General features: G+C 36.8%; 1 protein-coding gene across 2 annotated transcripts in view; it reads left to right on the top strand.

The window, feature by feature from the left end:
- Positions 1–6526, top strand: part of GRB14 (growth factor receptor bound protein 14) — a 54171-nt gene extending 47645 nt beyond the window's left edge. For both annotated transcript variants that reach the window (XM_034426491.3, XM_087881984.1), the window contains 5 exons: positions 1099–1215; positions 1290–1359; positions 2667–2754; positions 5533–5626; positions 6076–6526. In XM_034426491.3, coding sequence (XP_034282382.1) covers positions 1099–1215; positions 1290–1359; positions 2667–2754; positions 5533–5626; positions 6076–6222 — 516 coding nt within the window. In that variant the 3' untranslated portion in view covers positions 6223–6526. The remainder of the gene's footprint in view (positions 1–1098; positions 1216–1289; positions 1360–2666; positions 2755–5532; positions 5627–6075) is intronic.
- Positions 6527–19959: the final 13433 nt, after the last annotated feature.

Genomic DNA, 19959 nt, shown 5'->3' with positions numbered 1-19959 from the left:
ATTTCACCCCTGTGGGCGGGGCATCGGCAACATTCACTGTATAAGACGCACAGACATTTCCACCCACTTTTGGGGGGGGAAGTGCGTCTTATACACCGAAAAATACAGTATCTCTAAAGGTAATTGGAGCTACAGCTCCCTATCAACCCAAACCATTGTGCCTGGGACTTGTAGAAGTCAAAGTCTGTTTGATCCAATGGGGAGAAAGATATCTACTTCTGTTGTAAATAGAATATTTAAAAGGTGGAATATAAATCTAATAAAAACCAGCTCAACTTAAATAAGTAATTTAATCTACTTTTTAACCACCTTAACAGAATTGTTATGAATGCAGATTGTAATTCTTAAAAATGAAATACCATTTGCTGATCTTTTTTTTTATTGAAAAAGTTTTTCAAATACAGATTCCCCCCCCTTTTCCCCCTCCTCCCTAACCCCCCCTCCCCCTCCCCTCCCCCTGTGGCTTCTCCAGAATAAAACCCAAGTTAATAACAGATTATATAATACTTTACCATCCTTTTTACTCCACCCCCCATATGCTGACCCTTTCTTTCTAACAATATTATTATATCCCCCTTATACTATACATTTCAAAGCAACATTCAGCTGTAAAATTATATAATAAATCCTAATTTAGCAATTTCAACTCATAATCTATCCATTTCCTCCTCCCCCATACATATATCTCTTAATTCAAATCTTTTACGTATATTAATATAACATAACATCCCTTTTCCTAAACTAAACAATCAGTAAGCTAGCCTATCTCCACCCACTTTCCTGCAGGTCTACCATACATAATATTTTCAATATCTTTGTTCTTCTGCCCACACCACTAAAAAATATTTCCATATATAGATAAAATCCTCACATTTGCTTATCTTGATAATGCCAGGCATTATCTTTCAGGCATAATCTTACAAAGAAATGGGGGTATCTATTGCAATATAAACCACCTTCTCCAAAAAAATTTGTCCCTTATTTTTACTTTTCTGCTGACTAATCAATAGATTCCATGTTGATTTTGTCTGAGAATAATCAAGGGTATACTGTAAAATATTTTTGGTAGATGCATTTAACACATTTTTTATTCTGTAGAGAAGTGTTTCAGAGAATTCTCTTGTGGCTATGGACTTCACAGGGAATAAATCCAGAATTATTGAAAACCCCACAGAAGCCTTATCGGTTGCAGTCGAAGAAGGTCTAGCATGGCGGGTATGAAAATTTCATTTAAAGCCATTCTTAATGTTACATTTTCTTGTTTAAAAATTTCCTTTCTTTTTATGTAGAAAAAAGGGAGCTTACGTCTTGGTATACATAGCAGCCCCAGCACTTTGCAAAGTGCCCCCTCCACTACAGGTATGCACCACTGACAGATCTTGTAGAATGTCATGTGATGTCATGAATTCATTCATCATACACATGCATACATATATTCACAAAATGATACCATAAAACAAGTTTATCTCAGCTTTATTGTTTAAAAAAATATGATGGAGATTGCTTTGGGGCCTATCAAGGGGTCAACCCAACATTGAAAAGTTTGTCTCTTTTGTATATGTGTCATGATGTAGAACTTATAGAGCAGTGTTGCTTTTGCCATTTTGACAAAAGGATTCTGCAGATACTTTTGTTTCTGGGCAAGCAAAAAAAATTCTTGGGAGGACCACAGAAGCAAGGCAATGAGAGAATGTTATATATCTTTATAAAATACATGTTTAGGGCATGAGTCCCCAAACTTTTCAGCTCATTGACCCTTTCATGAAGTTTCAGATTATTGATTTCCCCCCCCCCAAACATCTATTATGAAAATAATTTAATAAATACTACTTTAACAAATAGCACTAGAAATAATAATAGTGACAATGATAATAGTGGATAGTCCCGTCAACCTGTGGGGGTCAATACTGACGACTTTGAGGAACCCTGGCTTAGTGGGTTACATTCTGTTGACTCAAGCTACTTAGACCATGTGGAATATCTTTTATTTCCTAAATAAAACCACCAAGGATGACAACATGAATACTTTTTGTAAAAAAAAAATTGGAAACTGATATATGAAATAAATTATCATCTGGCTTCAAAGAACAATTGAACCTATTCAAGTAACTTGGAACCACTGGCTTTCCAGCACACCCTAATCTAAAGAAAACTATCTGAGGGGAACCATGCTTCCAGAAGGCAATTCCAAGATGATAAGAGTCTACTAGTATAAAAAGTCTAGTATAAAAGGAGCCAAACACAAAGGGATCAATTTGAAATTTGGCCAGTAGGCGATGATTTGATTTAGATCTTCAACTGCGCTTCAAAAATCCAGCCTCAAGTCGCAAAATAAAATTGGGAATACAATTACAAATACAGTTAGTAATTTAAAAGATAGCCTTTCAGAATTTTGAACGGATTAATCCAAATGAAGGGTTTGACCCAAGTAAAATTCATATAATATATGTTCTAGGGCTTTTGAATCAAAAAGCTTTTAGACTACTGGAATAAAATGGACACCTCTGGCACGAAAAAAAGCCAAGAAATACTGCAATACTATGTTGGGCATGTTGGACTAGGAATTTACCACACTCTTTGCAGGAGCCACTTTGTAGAAAACAATCCCCAGATATTTGAAGCAGAGTGTAAAGGTGTATTACCTTACCTAGAATCAATGTTTTTAGCTATACACAGTTCCCAGCCGTGGTTTCATCATAAGATTTCTAGAGAAGAGGCACACCAACTGATTCTGAGGCAAGGACTGGTGGATGGGTAAGTTTTTTCCCCTTGATATTTATATTTTATGACTGACTGTTTATGCTGCCCCACCTACTCTATGGAATTGTATCCCCCCCCCCCAAGATCTACATGACCCTGACCTGCTGGTCTTTGGGCAAGAACTTAAGTCCTAACTCTTCCAGCAGATTCTGAGTTTTATGTGCGTTCCCACTAAGCACCAGCAGTAATCTCATATAAGCCAATTTATTCCTCCCAACATCCTTGACTTTTTTAATGGTTGCTGTTGTTTTAAGCTTCTGTAAAATGCCAAAGTCATCAGTGAGTAGGCAGCCTTAAAATCAATTAATCAATCAAACAAGCATGAAGTAATGGTAGTTCAGTAAGACTACCTACCTATATCTGAAGTACCTCCAAGCTTATTTTCAGCAAAGTTTTCCTAACTTCAGAAGCCCTCTACATAGATTCAATTCAATTCCCCTTGATATGTCTATGGAGATTCCCAGTCATCCAGGTCATGTTGTCCCAAAGGTGCTTTTTCCAAAGGCAACTGGACTTTCTTTGTTTTGCTTGAAGACGTTTCTCTTCTCGTCCAAGAAGCTTCTTCAGTTCTTCACTTCAAAACTGAAGAAGCTTCTTGGAGTAAAATATCTCCAAGCAAAACAAAGAAAGTCCAGTTGCCTTTTGAAAAGGCACCTTTGGGAAGCCCCGTGTCAGTAGACCAGCAGGAAGAGAGCAAGAAGAGGTCAAAAGAGAGAATGGGGATGACCATCTTTTCCAACCATGCAGCCCTCAGTGGATGGTCCCTGTTTGAATGTGGACCTCAACTGCGAGTTTCAAATCTGTTTTAAATTGTTACCTAATTGTTACCTCTGCTAGAAGTCCACCATATTGTATCAGGAGAGAGCTAAATTCACATTTCCCATCCTTTTATGTCATGATGCACAGAGTGTTCTCCTTCAAAGAGGCTCCCTTCCTCTTCTCCAGCATCTACTTCTGGAAATGGACACCTCATTCTGCCTTTATTAAAAAATGTCACAAGTGATTTAACATTGTTGAGATTGGAGGACCCACCCACACAAACCTACATACACAAGATGTTTGACAGTGAAACTAATGATGAAATTGCCGGACCTATTTTTGTTTTTAGAAGATTCCCTATTGTTATTGGACTTGGTTTTATATGTCCTTTCAAATTATTTTCTTTTGTTTTCTTATACTATAAGTATCTATAAAGTCCATTGGCTAAGTCAGTTTCTATTCTTTGGGGATTTTATCTGTTACTTTATACAATTATATTACCAAGTGCTGTGGTAATATAATTTAAAGTTAGGAAATGTAAGGCCACATCTTTATTTGAATCTTGCAGAATTTTAAATCCTATTCTTGTTTGTTTTTTCCTACTCTGTATAAATCTCTTCATTCTTCTTTGCCAATCCTGCAAGATTTTGATTGAGATTGAAATTGGTGTCATTTAAAATACACAGATCATCTTGGGTTGTATGCTCATTTTTATTGTCAAGATAAGATCTAGCCAAGAAAGTTTTAGGCTTGTCTACCCTTCAATATATATTTTCCCATAACTGATTGTAATTGTTCTGAAATATGTCTTTGCATCCTGTCAAATGTAAATATTTATGTAATATACTCCTAAAAAGTTCATTGAATTTATTTATTTATTTGGTTATCACAAAACCAGACTATTTTTTAAACGAAGTTCTTCTTTGTCTGGGATTAAATATCTTGTCATTACTTTGTTTTCTTTTCATTGACTCAGTCTCCAGAGAATTCACCAAAGTCTTCGATTGTTTTCATCAGCTATTTTATAAACCTCTGTGTTTCCATAATGCTTAGTACTACATTGTCATGGCGTAACATTTCAGTTCTTATTTCTGTCCTTGAATTTTAATCTCCAGTATGTTGAATCTTGTCTACAAGGATTTCTAAAGCAAGTACAAAAAATAAGAGAAAATGGGTACCCTTGCCTTAGCGTTGTCATTTATTAGAAAATGTGTAGAGAGATTTTTGCTGTTTGCTGTTGATAATATTGCTAGTTTTTACAGATGTCAATTATGTTCATTTGTGGACTTTTAATGTTATCTATCTTGAGCTTCATGTGGGTACAATAGCATATAAGATGTACAGTATTTATCACATTTTTATTCCCTCTTTGTCCATAGTATAATGTAAAGCTCCATACCTTAAACTCACTTGGCAAATTTCCTTTTTTCTGATTTGGAGCTGCTTAACTTTATTATGGATATTGTGATAGTTAATTATGTTCACTTTTTTTTTTTTTTTTAAAAAAAGAGGTGAAATAAAATGTACTAAGAAACATTTTTTTTTCTGAGGAAATTAGAAAGAGGAAGGAATATAAGGTATATTCACCTCCTTTTTTTTTTTTTAATTTGATTTATATGCCGCCCTTCTCCGGAGACTCAGGGCGGCTTACAGTGCGTTAAGCAATAGCCTTCATACTTTTGTATATTTTATACAAAGTCAGCTTATTGCCCCCACAAACTGGGTCCTCATTTAACCTACCTTAGAAAGGATGGAAGGCTGAGTCAACCTTGAGCCTGGCGAGATTCGAACCTGCAGAAATTGCAGGCAGCTGTGTTAATAACAGGGTGCATTAAACCACTGTACTACCAAGGCTCTTTCCTTGAGTTATTTATAAAAATAATAAAGGTTGGATTAAAAAAATCTAAAAATAAATTTCTTTGCTAGCACCACAATGTCACTATTTATGGACATAATTTCATATTTTGCTACCATAGATTAATATACTTGCCCATATTTTCCTTTTTTCCACAGAGTTTTCTTGGTAAGGGATAGTCAAAGCAACCCCAAAACGTTTGTGTTGTCATTAAGCCATGGATTAAAAATAAAGCACTTCCAAATTGTGCCGGTAAGTATAGCTATGAAGGTGCTGAATCAAAATGTTTTGATGTTCTATTTACAAGAACCAAATCCCATGGTTTTCTACTTTTCTGTGAAAGAGAAGTTTCCAAACCAAAAATCTTGTTTCCCATGAAAATTACTTTCTTATTTGCGATATCAACTTCTCTTCATGACTTTGGTGTCAGTATTGATAGATATCCCAATAAGCCTATATATGACCATCATTCTAACTTTTTCTTCCTGTGTGCTCTGTATCTTATAAGATATAGTTCATATGTCACAGAACTTGTTTCTTGAGAGATGATGGATAAATAAAATTCACGCAGGAAAGAGAAATGTTTTTATTCAATAAAACCCAAGATGCTACTGCCATATGTATCCCTAAAAGTAGTCTGGTTAATTGCCTGTTGACTGTCCATGATATAGATTATGTATTTTCTCTCTCCCCCTTTGCAGTTAGAAGAGGAAGGCAAACTCTTTTATACACTGGATGATGGTCACACTAGATTCTCTGATCTTATTCAACTCGTGGAGTTCTACCAACTCAATAAAGGCATCCTTCCTTGCAAGTTAAAACATTATTGTGCCCGAATCGCACTTTAGCTAAAATATCAACATCTCACCCCAAGCTCACTTAGAATAACAAATCAAGACAGAACATTACTTTTGAAAAAGCACTTTGTTATGAGAATGAAGTTGAAAAAGAAGCAATTGAATGTAAATTTCAGCTTACAAAGAAGAGCTTCTATTTCTACAGAAAAATCAAAACACAGTACTTCCGTGTTAAGAGTTGATTAATCAATGGTTAATCTTCCAAATATGAACTTCGGACTGAAATGGTGTAACTGTGCAGTGCTGGAATCCTAGGGAGTATTTTTCAAAATCTCAATAAACGTGTTTTTCACTATTTTCCCCCCAAACGTCTTCTTTATTTTCTCCTTACAATTATTAAACGGCAAAAACATACCCTGCCAACATGACTGTTAGCCTCCTAGGACTGCATGTGAGTACACTGTAGAAATAGAGCACTTACCCGTTTGTTCCTTTGCTTCTTACACCTTTCATTGATTTTTGCATATGATGAGATCATATGAACATAACCCATGCAATGCCATTTAAGCCCTTTCTTCTTTCCCTTTACATCAGCCAAGATACAGAAACATGACCCAGACATAGTTTGATGCATTGTGTTCCAGATCATGGTTTCAGAATTTAATCAAGAGTGAAAAATGTTATTTGTTTGCAAGGTAAACATCAAACTCTTGGATAACACAGATACCAGGCAAATACAATAACTACAGCTAGTTCACATTTTGATAAGTCTTTGCTTACCCATTAAATCTATAGAGAGTAAGAAGACAGCCTGCAACCTTTCAGGTATCATAAACTACAAATCTCATTATTCCATTTAACAACTCATTGTATAGATCGACTGCGGTTCAAAATAGCTAAAGGATATTTGACGTCTCCCTTACATAGTCCTTTTAATTGTCAAAGCAACATTTATGTACAGGTAGTCCTCAATTTACAACAGTTCGCTTAGCGACCATTCAAATTTACAACGACACTGAAAAAAGTGACCATGATGACCATTTTTCACACTTATGATCATTGCAGCATCCCCATGGTCACATGATCAAAATTCAGACACTTGGCAACTGATTCATATTTATGACAGTTGCAGGATCCCCGGGGTCATGGGATCACCTTTTGTAATCACCTGGCAAGCAAAGCCCATGGAGAAGCCAGAGTCCCTTAACAACTGTGTTACTAACTTAACAACTGGAGTGATTCACTTAACAACTGTGGAAAGAAATGTTGTAAAATGGGGCAAAACTCAATTAACAAATGTCTCACTTAGCAACAGAAATTTTGGGCTCAATTATTGTTGTAAGTTGAGGACTACCTCAACTTACTTTGAGGTATAAATTAAATTTATAGATTCTGAGTGGCTTATAAAACCCAATACACAAAACAGTCAACTATAAAAACATGACAGGGCCCCTACAAAAACATTAACCCCAGACTAGGAGTAGTAGAGTTAGGTTTTAAGAAATTTTCTAAAACTCCAAGAGAGTAAATTAGACTGATTTTCCAAGAGTAAATTATATAATATAATTGACAAGAGAGTGTATAAAAATAGCCACAACCATCATGATACAATACACAAAAACAAGATATAATTTTACAAAGTGTTTTTAACCATTGATTAGAAAAAAACCACAGGCAAGATATTTTTAAGAGTGCCATCAAGAAATTAAAATTGTGGTTGATAATTTATTCTGTTGAGAATCTTTTTCTTAAGTGGATTTTATCTTAATGAAGAAATTCACTGAAAAACAATTGAACAAACGTTTAAGAGAGTATGCCTCAATATTCCCCTCTGGATTCCAGACAGCAGAATGGAATGGAAAGATAGAACTGACACTTGTAAGGAAGCCTTTGCACCTTAAGAAGTAGAAAAGAATCTTTGAAAGCAGATAATCCTCATTTTACTTTCTCCAAGGAAAAACCAATCTAAATCCAAGGAAAGCCAATCAGTATCACAGTCACCAAAATCTCTGCCCCAACCACAGAGGCCAAGGAAGCGGCAGGTAAATAGATCTATCAAAACCTGCAACCTGTCAGCAAAACAAACAAAAGGAACAATTATAAGAGACTGAAAGGTCAAAGTTGCAAGTAAAATAGAATCTGCCATAACAGAAAAACATTGGCATTGATGTACGAAACAAAACAGGAAACAGACTATAAGGTTCTGCGAAGAAAATTCAATATTTATACCTTCCGTCAATAGCTTAGAAGATGACTCTATACATCAAGGGTGTCAAACTCGCGTTGTTGCATTGTCGTCACATGACATATCACAACTTTTTTCCTATTTGCTAAACTGGGCATGGGTATGGCCAGCATGTGATGCATCTAGCCCATGAGCTGCAAGTTTGACAACCCTGCTATACATGGTCAGCTTCAGATGGACAACCAAACTAACAAAATAGTCTACAACAGTGTTTCTCAACCTTGGCAACTAAGACATGTGGACTTAGACTTGCTGTAAGATTGAGAAACACTGCCCTATAAGCAAAAGATGTAAAAGCTATACTTAGGCAACAAAAACAAATCAGTGCTGACTATCAAACAATTTCTCAGAAAATTACATCTAAAGAAAACAAAATAATCAGATCAACAAAATAGGAACTCGGTGATTATGTAGTGAAGGTAAAGAATAGAAATCTATTCTTTGGATTCAGCTTTGATGAATAGAGTGCCTAAGAAGTCTGAACTTAAATTTGTGGTATCTTTAAAGAAGAAGGAAAACAAAAAGATAACGATTATGGATGATTAACCATCGCGTTTCAGAGAAGAGCAAAAAGTGCAAGGAATTGTATCTAAGTAAGAAAAGCAAAGGAATTGAGAATGTAATTTAAAAATATTAATAATTGGGGACCACATGGGAGAATAGATTCATTCAAGAAAATTACAGAAACCAAGATACTGCATAATTTTATGCAAAATAAAAGAAGGCAAAGATCTGATGAAATAAAGAGGAGGTAGCCCAGATAAATTGTACCAAGAAGCTGGCAGAAGTAAAAATACACCCCCCCCAAAAAAGTAAGACCTACCCCAAAAACAAGCCCTAGCCTGATTTTTTGGGGTGGGCCTAATATAAGCCCTACCCCAAAAATAAGTCCAGGAGATGGGCGTGTCCAGCACGAGAAGTGGCGAGCACATGGGGACTGACAGTGTCCAGCAGGAGCCGCAGCCTCCCAGCCTCTTGGCACAACACAAATACTGATAAGTCTAAGCATGGAGGCAGAGGCGTGGAGGGAAGAAGACAGGTGATTCGGACATGTTGCGCAGCTGCCTGACTCATGGGAGGCTCACGGGAGGTTTACATGGCAGCACTGGCAGCAGGCAGAGGCATGGGGGTGGCAGGCGATCCTGATGCCCCATGCATGTGGTTGCTTGGCGTAGCTGCTGGCAAGCCAAGAGACGGTGGGATGGAATGGGTGGCACATTGGGATTGCCTCTGCCTCCGCCAGGCTCTGCTGTGCACTTTTCGCCCAGAGGGAAGACAAAGCTTTGTCTGCTTGTAAAGGGGATGCTTTGTAATGGAGCTAATCACTCCGTCTGGGCGAAAAATGTTTGGTCGCCAATGGGGTGCTTGGGAATGGAGCAAATATAATTGGAAAGTTAAGTTAAATGGGTTCTAGATAATGTTGCTAACAACAAAGATGCAGAGGCTGATGAAATACCAGCAGGACAACTTTGAATCATAGAAAAGGATGCAATTCTTTGTATGCCTTGTGATACAGCATCACTGTATGTTCCTGGACCAAAAATGGGCAGTGCTGAAGAATATTTAAGATACCAAACTATTAGAGTTTGCAGCAATCCAACCAGCACACAAGTAAACAAATCAGCAGGATTCATTTATAAAAGAAACTTCTTCATATACAATACCATACAGCAGAAGCCAGAACCAGAACTCAGAATCCAGTTTATAGAATCAATATAATCACAGAAGGACTCATATATATATATATATATACAGATCAGTGAAGTCAGGCTCCGAGCCACCTGGGTCACCAAACAGTCCACATTGGCTGACCTATTGTCATGTCTATTCCAATTCATGATCTCTTATACACTGACACAAACAACTGCACCCAGTTGTATATTGTATCCTTATTTGTTTTATATTCAAAATAAATAACAGGAATTGCTCAATTAGAAGAAATAGAAATCAGAATTAAAGGCACTGGGGAAAATATCAGTAACATCAGAATTTTTTAAAAAATTATCATTAGATTTTATTTGCCACCCATCTTGCAGTTTGAGGCAACTCTGAGTGGCTATGCTGGTGGATACCATTTAAATGGCTGGATGGAAGGGAAATGCAAGGAATTTCTTGTTGAATGTGAAAGGAGAGTACAATAACTAGTCTTCTTTTAACTGCTCAATATTGAAAAACACACTAAAATGGCGTCAATGGGCAAGGCCAATTCAATACAAAGAAGAGAAAAGCTGTAGAAACAAATTATCATCTTAGGCTCAACAATTCACATGTAGCCATCAAATAGAGAGCTGCCTGCTATTCAGGAGAAAAACTGATACTAATGCGCAGAGATCGTGCTGACAACAAAGGTATATATTGTCAAGGCCATGTTTTTTTAAGTTGTAAAATATGACTATGAAAGCCAGACCATCAGAAAAGTTGAATGAATACCTGTGAATTCTGGTACTGAGGAAGACTGTTGAGAATATTTTGGACCATAAGAAGAATAAAACATTATTTGATGAAGGAAAAGCAAACTGTTCACTGGAAGAATGAATATGAAACTAAAGGTTAGAAATTTTGGAGACTGTTACTTTCTGAGTGTTCTTGCCTTGATTTTATACCATGATTTGATTTGATGCTACCCAATATCACTTTGTGCTGCTCCTGTACAACAGTGGATATGAGATCAGAAATTTAGAAACAGAAATTTAAGCAATTCTATTATCAATTATCCTTCCCTCCCATCATGTTCACAAACTTACATACAACCTAGGCTGGCAGGCTCTGATCTGGGAAATTGGGGAAGAGGATGTGCAGTGGATGGACAACCCAAGTCAGAAGTCTTCAGTGAGCTTCATTTCATCTTTGTTTTATATCATTATTACTATTTCTTCCAGCATGACTTGCACTATTCATGGATATTGCTTCTGGGTACATATTTCCTCTTTTAACCGAAGTCTGCCATTAAAATATGATCAGAATCTGCTGTTGTGCATTTCCCAACTCCTGTTCACTCAGACCACTTTCTGCTCTTGTCATCTAAGAGATAATTGGGTCTCTGTTGCTGTTATTTTTTTACTTCTCTTGGTCATTCAGAGTTCATCATAGATTTACTTTGGTTCTTTCCTTGGTCAGTTTTTATAATATCTGATGCCGAGGCAAGGGTCTCTGAACAAGACCCTGATGAAAGATTGAAGATAGTTGAGGCTGACAAAAGACAAGGTAGCTAGATACTATCATTGATGACACAAGCATGAATTTACAAAAACTCAAGGAGGCAGGCAAGCAATCCTGGCCAAAAGATGTTTCATTGAGTCACAAAAAGTCAGAATTGAAAAACAAAGAAAGCTTCCAAACTTTAGGCAGTAGGAAGTCCTCTTTGGAATAAGATGTTCTTATTTTACTTGAAGTCTTTTATTTTTCAAAATCATTTAAGAGGGGATTGTATAATTTAAAACTATATTTGGTAGCCAGTTGTTTGGTCTGGAAGAAAGAGTAGAGGGGGCTGAGAAATTAAATAATTTTAGAATTAAAAGGGCACAATCTGAGGTTTGGATGGCATGGTTACTGTGGTACTATAAAGTTAATGCTGATTTTTAAAATCACTATATCAGAAGTTTTGATTCCATATTTTGAGAATATGGAATAGATATAAACTCAGACTGTACCCGAAAATGCTTTTATGGGTCCCAACACAAGAAACATTTTATAAGAAAGAAACAGCAGGTAAAGAGAAATGGTTAACCTATTGAGAACAAGTACATTGAGAATATAAAATGAAATCCAGAGAACAATTGGCTGCTGAGGGATTTAGTTTCTGATGGTTTTGTATCTACAGCTAAGGGAAAGATTCAAGGTAGATTATAACATTTAGAATTGCGGAACAAAAGACAGAATTTGAAGTTGAATTATGTACAAATCATGAACATGTAATTGTAAATGTATAAAGTCTAGCTGAAATTTGAAATAGAAGACAAACAAGCGAAAGAGTATAGGATAAAATGGGCTAAAAATGTTGGACATAATGTATTTGGTACATGTGGTTGAAGTAGTGGTGGGTTGCTACCGGTTCGCCCCAGTTCAGGTGAACCGGTAGCAGTGGTGGCGGAAGGCTCCGCCCACCCACCTGGACATCATCAAATACAATCTGCGCATGCGCAGAAGTGAGCAAACTGGTAGCAAAGGTAAATGAAATCCACCACTGGGTTAAAGAGATTGAATTACATTATGTTAAACAGATTTTTTTTTTTTATTTAAGAAAATGACTCCGGAAAAATTATCTAGAATTATAAAGTACCTCAAATTTAGGTTGGAAAGGATGACAACATAAAGGGTAATTTTTTTTCATGTTTGGTGGATTTGTAAAACAGACAGAAAAAATGTTTTTACATACATATATTTAAAGTATTTTAAAAACTAAGATTCAACTGAAACCAGACATTTCTTGTTGGAATTTATAGACAGATAACCAGAAAAAAATTCCTGGAAGATTATTTTTATATATGAACACTGCTGCTAGATACCTGTAAGTATAAAAATGAAGAGATTCTGAAATATCTATAAGAAAGGAACGGTTGGTGAATATGATGGAAATAACAGAGATGGCAAAATTAACTTGTTTGCTTAGAGAAAGATCTATCACTACATTCATTAGTGACTGGAAACTCCTTATGGACTTTTTGTGGGAAAAAAGATAAAAAATGAATTTATGGATTTGATTATTATAAAGAATAGATTAGGTTAGGGAAGGAAGGAAACTTTGATGTAACATTACAGAGGGTCAAATATATATTTATAACTTGTTGAGATTAGAAAACGCTTTTTAAATTATTCTCTTTTTTTCTTTTTCCCTTTTTTCCGATCTCTTTGTTTACTTCTTTTTCACTTTTTTATTTCTTTTCTCTATTTCTTTGATCTTTAACTTGAGATTTGTATTGTTTTCACTCTGTGGAAAAACTTCTTTAAAGATATATAAAGAAGCTCTTTGAGAGAATGCCCTACCTTTTCAAGCACTGGAATTAATCATAAGACCATAAGCCTATATTAGGAACAAGTGTTTAACAAAATAATCACATAATACAGAGCAACATGAACAATGCTTCCATCAAATGCCAGGTACCTTATTGTAATAAATAAGAATGGCTAATTGTTATATTAATATCACTGCCTTCCATACAAATCCCCCCCCCATCAAAATAGAAGCTCAGACATGAAATGGGGCCAGGTTATTTGAGGGAGCAGATCTCCCCAATTATTCTCCCATCCCATTAAGTTCAGCAGAAGAGGCATGCTCCAGGTTCCATCTGTTAAGCAGTGCCATCTGGCAGAGCCCAAGAAGAAAGCCTCTTCTGTTCTGGCATCCACCCTTTAGAAGATCTTTTCCCCAGAGATTAGACTGACCCCATCTCTTCCAGCCTTTCCTAAGGCCTTAAAGACATAAGTTTAGTCACCAGGCCTGGAGATCAAGAGGCGTGGCTGAGTTCATACATTGGTTATGCTTCATTTGCAATAGGTGAGTTTGATTTTACGTTGGTCACTGGGTTTTTTTTTTTAATGTTTTATTTTTCTATTTTTTATAATTTTTGTGCTGTTTTTTTTAAAATATTAGCTGCCCAGAGTCAAAATTTGAGACTGACAGTTTTATCAATTGAAAAGATAGGTAGGTAAGTAGGTAGGCAGATGATAGATAGATAGATAGATAGATAGATAGATAGATAGATAGATAGATAGATAGAGTGGTGGGATTCAGCTGGTTCTCTTTGGGTCGCGCAAACCAGTAGCAGTGACTGCGGGAGGCTCCGCCCACCCATCCAGATGTAATGCGCAGCTACTGCGCATGCGCAGAAGGCCGTGCACATGCACAGAGATGGCGCGTGCACTCACATTTGCGAACCGGTAGGGAAGGCAAGTGAATCCCACCTCTGGATAGATAGATGGATAGATAGATAGATAGATAGATAGATAGATAGATAGATAGATAGATAGATAGATAGATAGATAGATAGATATAGATAGATGATAGATGATGATAGATAGATAGATAGATAGATAGAGATAGATGATAGAGATAGATAGATGATAGATAGAGATAGAGAGATAGAGAGATGATAGTTAGATAAATAGAGATAGATAGAGACAGACAGACAGGCAGACAGACAGACAGATAGAGATGATAGACAGACAGTGTTTTCCAGAAAATGCATAGATCTTGTAAGCAAAGGAAATTAAGAGAAAAGTATTTCTAAGAAGAGTATTTCTCAGGCACAGCATCTATCTAAGAAGAAATTCCCAACCTGCATTTATCTTACACTTTCAAAGGGCCTGCAGCATAGAAATTTTTCCTTGAGATGCCTATGTCGTAAGTGAAGTAGGCTGTAAAATCAATCTTTAGTTTTAATTGCACTGCTTCTGTGTCCCTAATGTGTAAAGAAACTATCATAATACATCTCAAAGCAATCGAGAGTGATATTTAGCTTTGAAATGGGAGAAATCCAGCGACGGGAATCTTTTTTTTTTTTTAAATATTACTTGATTTATATCCTGCCTACCCAGTTGCCTGTTCCAAAGAATACTCAAGGCAGCGAACAGAATTAAAATTAATTTCTGTGAATTCAAGTCCTAAAACAACTACAAACCTGGGATTGGGACGGATTGCTCTAATTGATATCTACATGGTTGATACACTTCTATTTATTTGCATTGACCTATAACATTCACATGGCAACATTCTCTGCAAATCGAATAGAAAGTAGTGAGCAACAAACAAAATAAAGAGCAAAGAAGCAAGAAAGCCCCAGTGACAACGAAGTGTAAAGTGGACACAGGGTAGTAGCTAAACTACTTTTACTAAAATGAGTGGAAAATCCCATTCATTAGGCTTCATTGTAGCTAACTTATGTCAGTGGTCCAAGCCATTGTCTTAACTCCTTCTTTTAAAGAAGCAGTGAGGAAAGCACAGAATGGTGTGAAAACTGCCTGATAATCTCTGTGCTTCCATTTTTCAAGCTTTTTTTTTTTTTAACAAAAAATCTTGTTTCTACTAGCTTTGTTGGTAGGGCGAAAAGAATGGCTGTGAAGAAGGAGGCAGCTTGGATCAGAGCAAATGAATGAATCACCCCCCCAAGAGCTTCCATGCCTAAAGATGGATTTGCATCTGGTTCCCCTCTCAACCCACCCCGTCCTTTGTTACGTTACATGGCTTCATTTAGAAGAAGGCATTTCCTGAAGCCTCAGGTCTCCTTTTCTTTTCAAAACCTCCACTTGAATTAAGCCTTGAAACATAATGGGACAGTGTAAGCTTCGTATGGTTTGTTTTGTTAGCTCTGTTAAGCAGACTGAACTGTTGCTTGTGGGTTCAATAAAAATGTACGTTGTTTTAAAGCAGCTCCAAACAGACTGGAAGCATTGTGATCCAGGGTGGGCCATGGAGCTTGACAGGCCTTGAGGGACATTTCTGGAGAGGTAACCCCAATTCCCAGGTACCAGATGGGATCCAGACTTTATGCAAATGAAATTGTAATCACTGTTTTCCCTGAAGGCAGGTCTATCCAATGCAGTGAGACTTACTCCCAAGAAAATGTGCATCTAAGTTTATAGCACAGATTTAACATGGGTTCTCCGGTTAAATTGAAGCAGTTTGTCTTAGTATGTACTTTACAACATTTCCCCCTATTTTGGAGAAATGACTACATCATATATTTACTTATTTATTTACCTAGAAAATGTACATGGCAACCCACTCATTCTCAGTGACTCTGGGCAAAAAGTAAACACCCATTGTGCAACCATAAAAACAATAACTCCCCCATCCCCCAGGGACAGCAGTCAATCAAACAAGCCACTTGATGGGCTTCATCACATTCTGGATTCCCCAGGCCTGATGGCAAAACCAAGTCTTAAGGACCTTGCAAAAGAGTGTCAAAGTAGGAACCAGTCTAATCTCTGCAGGGGATGATGATATTCCAAAGGGAGGGAGCCACTACAGAGAAGGCCTTCTTCTGGGTCCTGCCAGATGTGCATCCTTGGGGAGGGGACCCACAACATTCCCTGCCTCCCTGCTTTGGTGGATTGGGTGACTGTAATGGGGGAGAGACGTTATCCTTCAGATAACCTGGATTGTGGCTCAGACCCATATGGAAGCAGTAGGAAAGTCATAGGGCATATCCATCTTACTGTTAGCAGTTTCATTTTCTTAAACATACCTGGACTTTTGACTTTCACTTTTTGAATTTATTGTTTTGTTCTTAAAAGTTGACCAGTGGTTGAATGCTGATTTATTTCAATCCCTAAATAAAGATTCTATTTAGAATCTTTAATCCCCTCTGGTATCCAGTTTCTAAAATCATAAAGCTACTTACCTTTATTATGAACTAAGATAGCCAAAATAACTCTGATTCTATAAGAAGCTGTTTATTTTTTATAGTCAATTCCAAAATCTTATAGTAAAAGTCAATATCCCAAATTTAACTGGACCTTTAATCTGTTTGTAACTTTCTTAGATCAAAATCTTATTTAGTTTTTGGTTGTTTATTTTAAATTCTTAAACTTGTAAGTAATTTGTATTTTGTTTAGAGGCATAATTAAACTCACCCGGTGATTTTTCAGATTTATCATTCTGAAGACGTCTAATAGCTTAAAGATGGTTAATAGGTGACTTCTGAAAGTGATTAGAAAGTGAGGTTTTTAACTTAGTGTCCTCTCTAAGGCTCCACTATTGTTGCAAACAGGATGGCTGATCCCATTGTCTCCTGGCACTCTAACCAGCAGAAAACTACTATCCTGTGGTCACCTTGTGAGGAACAGCCATCTGGCGCACACATGGGCAATCATCTATTCTCACCTTATCCAAAGAGCTTCCAAGGAACTGGTCTACTTACTGATTCTTTGTTCTTTGCCAGTCATTGGCTATACCATCATGGAAACATCTTTAGCTTGCTATGCCTACTCCAGAAGTCTAAATTAAGTGGGTTTCTAAAATAAGTGGGATTTTATTAGGCAGAATGTGATTGAAATATATTTGATTGTCATGAAAGAAATAGTCCCATCACTTGATATTTGGTTTTGGTCAGATTAGCTGCTATAAACGCTGCATCTAAAAAGGTTTCGATACAACAGATTCCAATGTTACAGGTTCCTTTATTACTTAACTGTGGAATCTGATGAGCTATTGGATATGATGGGATTTCTGCCTTTAGTTAATCTGACCGCAGTTTTGCAGTGCATTTAAAACAGACACTTCCATTCTGCTTGGCAAATCTGTGCTCTGCAAATTAAATATGTGCGGGAAATAGCTGTAAAGAAATAGCTTGCCATTAAAGAATATCAAACAACTTTAATTTTTTTGGGAGGGGGAGGAGGTTGCCCCCTCAAATGTTTCAGAACCATACATTTTGATCATGCCGAAAAAACAAATAACAACATTGCTGTTACCGTGCTCTGTTTCTTTGGCCTCTGTTTTCTTTAGGTGGTGCCTTCTTCTTTCTCTAAGCTAGCTCCATGTGGTTTAAGATTTCTCCCAAGCCACCAAGACAGGACCTAACAGATATATTTAAATACGCATGCAAGCTTTCAGAGGTTAAACACTTGATGGTCTATGCATAAGCAATGTGTATGGTAGACCAATTATGATAGCTTTAATGAAATGCATGAATATTTAAAACTTAATGGATCTGACTTTGTAGTCGGCCTTATAAGTTCTCTTTTCAAAGAGAGATGCTAGTGACCAGTGTGGGCCTCCAGAGGGCAGCAGTGCGCTTGCAATCTCTTGAAGGAACCATTGTTTCCTGTTAGCTGTGACTTCCTGGTTTCTGCACACCTTCCGAAAACCCAGCGCTTTTCATTCTGATAAATTATTCACTTCTTCTGTACCAATTAGTTCTACCAGTTGCAAGGTTTGTTATCAAGTTAAGCTTCAAGACAGAACCTGAATTCAATGAGTGATTAAATATTTATTAACTCAGATGATTAAATATGCAGATACTCTCTGAAGCTTGTTCTTGGAACCATTATATTACCTTTTTAATACTAATGATTTCTATAATTAATTTTTTAGGGGAGGGGGAAGCTGAAATTCTTCATAAAAGCATTGGGGGGAGGGGAGAAAGGAGCAATGCACAGGATGCTAAAAAAAAAAAAGGGAAGGAAATAAAAATTGATGGAGAAGGCAGCGATCAGAAGCATCTAAACCGCTCCTGTGCACCCAGAAAGCCCCCAAAGTTAGGGAAATGTACACATATCTGGAGGGAAAGATATCTTATTCAGCGCAGTCCTTCTGGAAAATTAAAGTGTTCACTATAGAGAACCATTGTTCCAATATAGTTAGCCGTTTTGAAGCGAGCCTAATTCCACCCAAATACATAATAGTATTTAATAGGCTGGGAGAGGAGAGTCAATCTACAGTACTTATATTGTCACAGTTTTATAGCCTGCTGAAAAAAGGCATCATTTTAGTTATCACTGGTTTTCTCTCTAATACAATAATATGAAGGAGGGATGGCAATCTTAAGAAAATGTTTATGAAATGAAAATATTTTAACAAGCGAAGATTTATCTGATACAGTGGATGGATGGATGGATGGATGATAGATAGATAGATAGATAGATGATAGATAGATAGATAGATAGATAGATAGATAGATAGATAGATAGATAGATAGATATACAATCTGTCATAGATGTAACAAGTTTCAAGCATTTGCCCTCTTGTCAGCAGTGGCTTATAGCCTCCGAATGAGTTAGAGAATGTATCTTGAAATCCAGTCATGAGGAAATGGGATATTTCTATTAGCTCTTGGTGAGAAAGCCACTTGGTATGCTCAAAACAGTGTCTGTACCAAATTTTATAGCTTTTGTCCTGTCAGTCATATCTTGCTGAAAGTCTGGCTCATTTCTGTCATAATTCCCCCTTTAAGAAGGCGGAAAAATCCACTCTCTGAGGAAAGAGAGAAGGAAAAAGTAATGCCTGTTCTCATATGCTAAACGTTCGTATTCTGTGTCAAGCTTTGCTTTGTATCCCCTTTTCAACTTTTCAAGAAGATGATGTACTAAAGAGCTGATAGCCGGCAACATCACTCCCCTGTTTTCATGGGTCAGTCTCTGTTCTGAAGTCTGTGCGATGGGTCCCTTCAAGAAGCTGTTGATGGCCAACTCGGGCTTCTTCCATGCTGCTCCTGTTTTTTCTTGATTTGCTGTAAAGCTGTGTATACCAATACTAGCACATTCATGTACATGTGAGGCAACTAAAGCCAAAGGATGAAACGTAATCTAATTACTGAAGTTTAATTCTAATGGTGAAATTACATGTTTCATTGGTAAAGTTTAATCTCCAATCTTGCTAAAACAAAGATCATATTGTTCCTCTTCTGTATGATTCGCCCAAGATAGACCTGAGATTAATTTGAGATAAATTCCCAGAATTGTAGTTTCAGCCACTCTTTCTTTGACACAGAATGCTAAGTGTAATCTGATACTTGCAATTATTAGTGATTTATTTGCAACTATTAGTAGTTCATTATCTGGACTTCAGCCCCAGCTTTTAATCTGAAACTAAACTGCAGACTCTA

Source organism: Pantherophis guttatus, chromosome 1 (assembly GCF_059756535.1).
Source record: "Pantherophis guttatus breed Tessera chromosome 1, ASM5975653v1, whole genome shotgun sequence".
Lineage (NCBI taxonomy): Eukaryota > Metazoa > Chordata > Lepidosauria > Squamata > Colubridae > Pantherophis > Pantherophis guttatus.
Note: the sequence above shows the minus strand (reverse complement) of the source record. Positions and strands in the feature narration are given on the sequence as shown.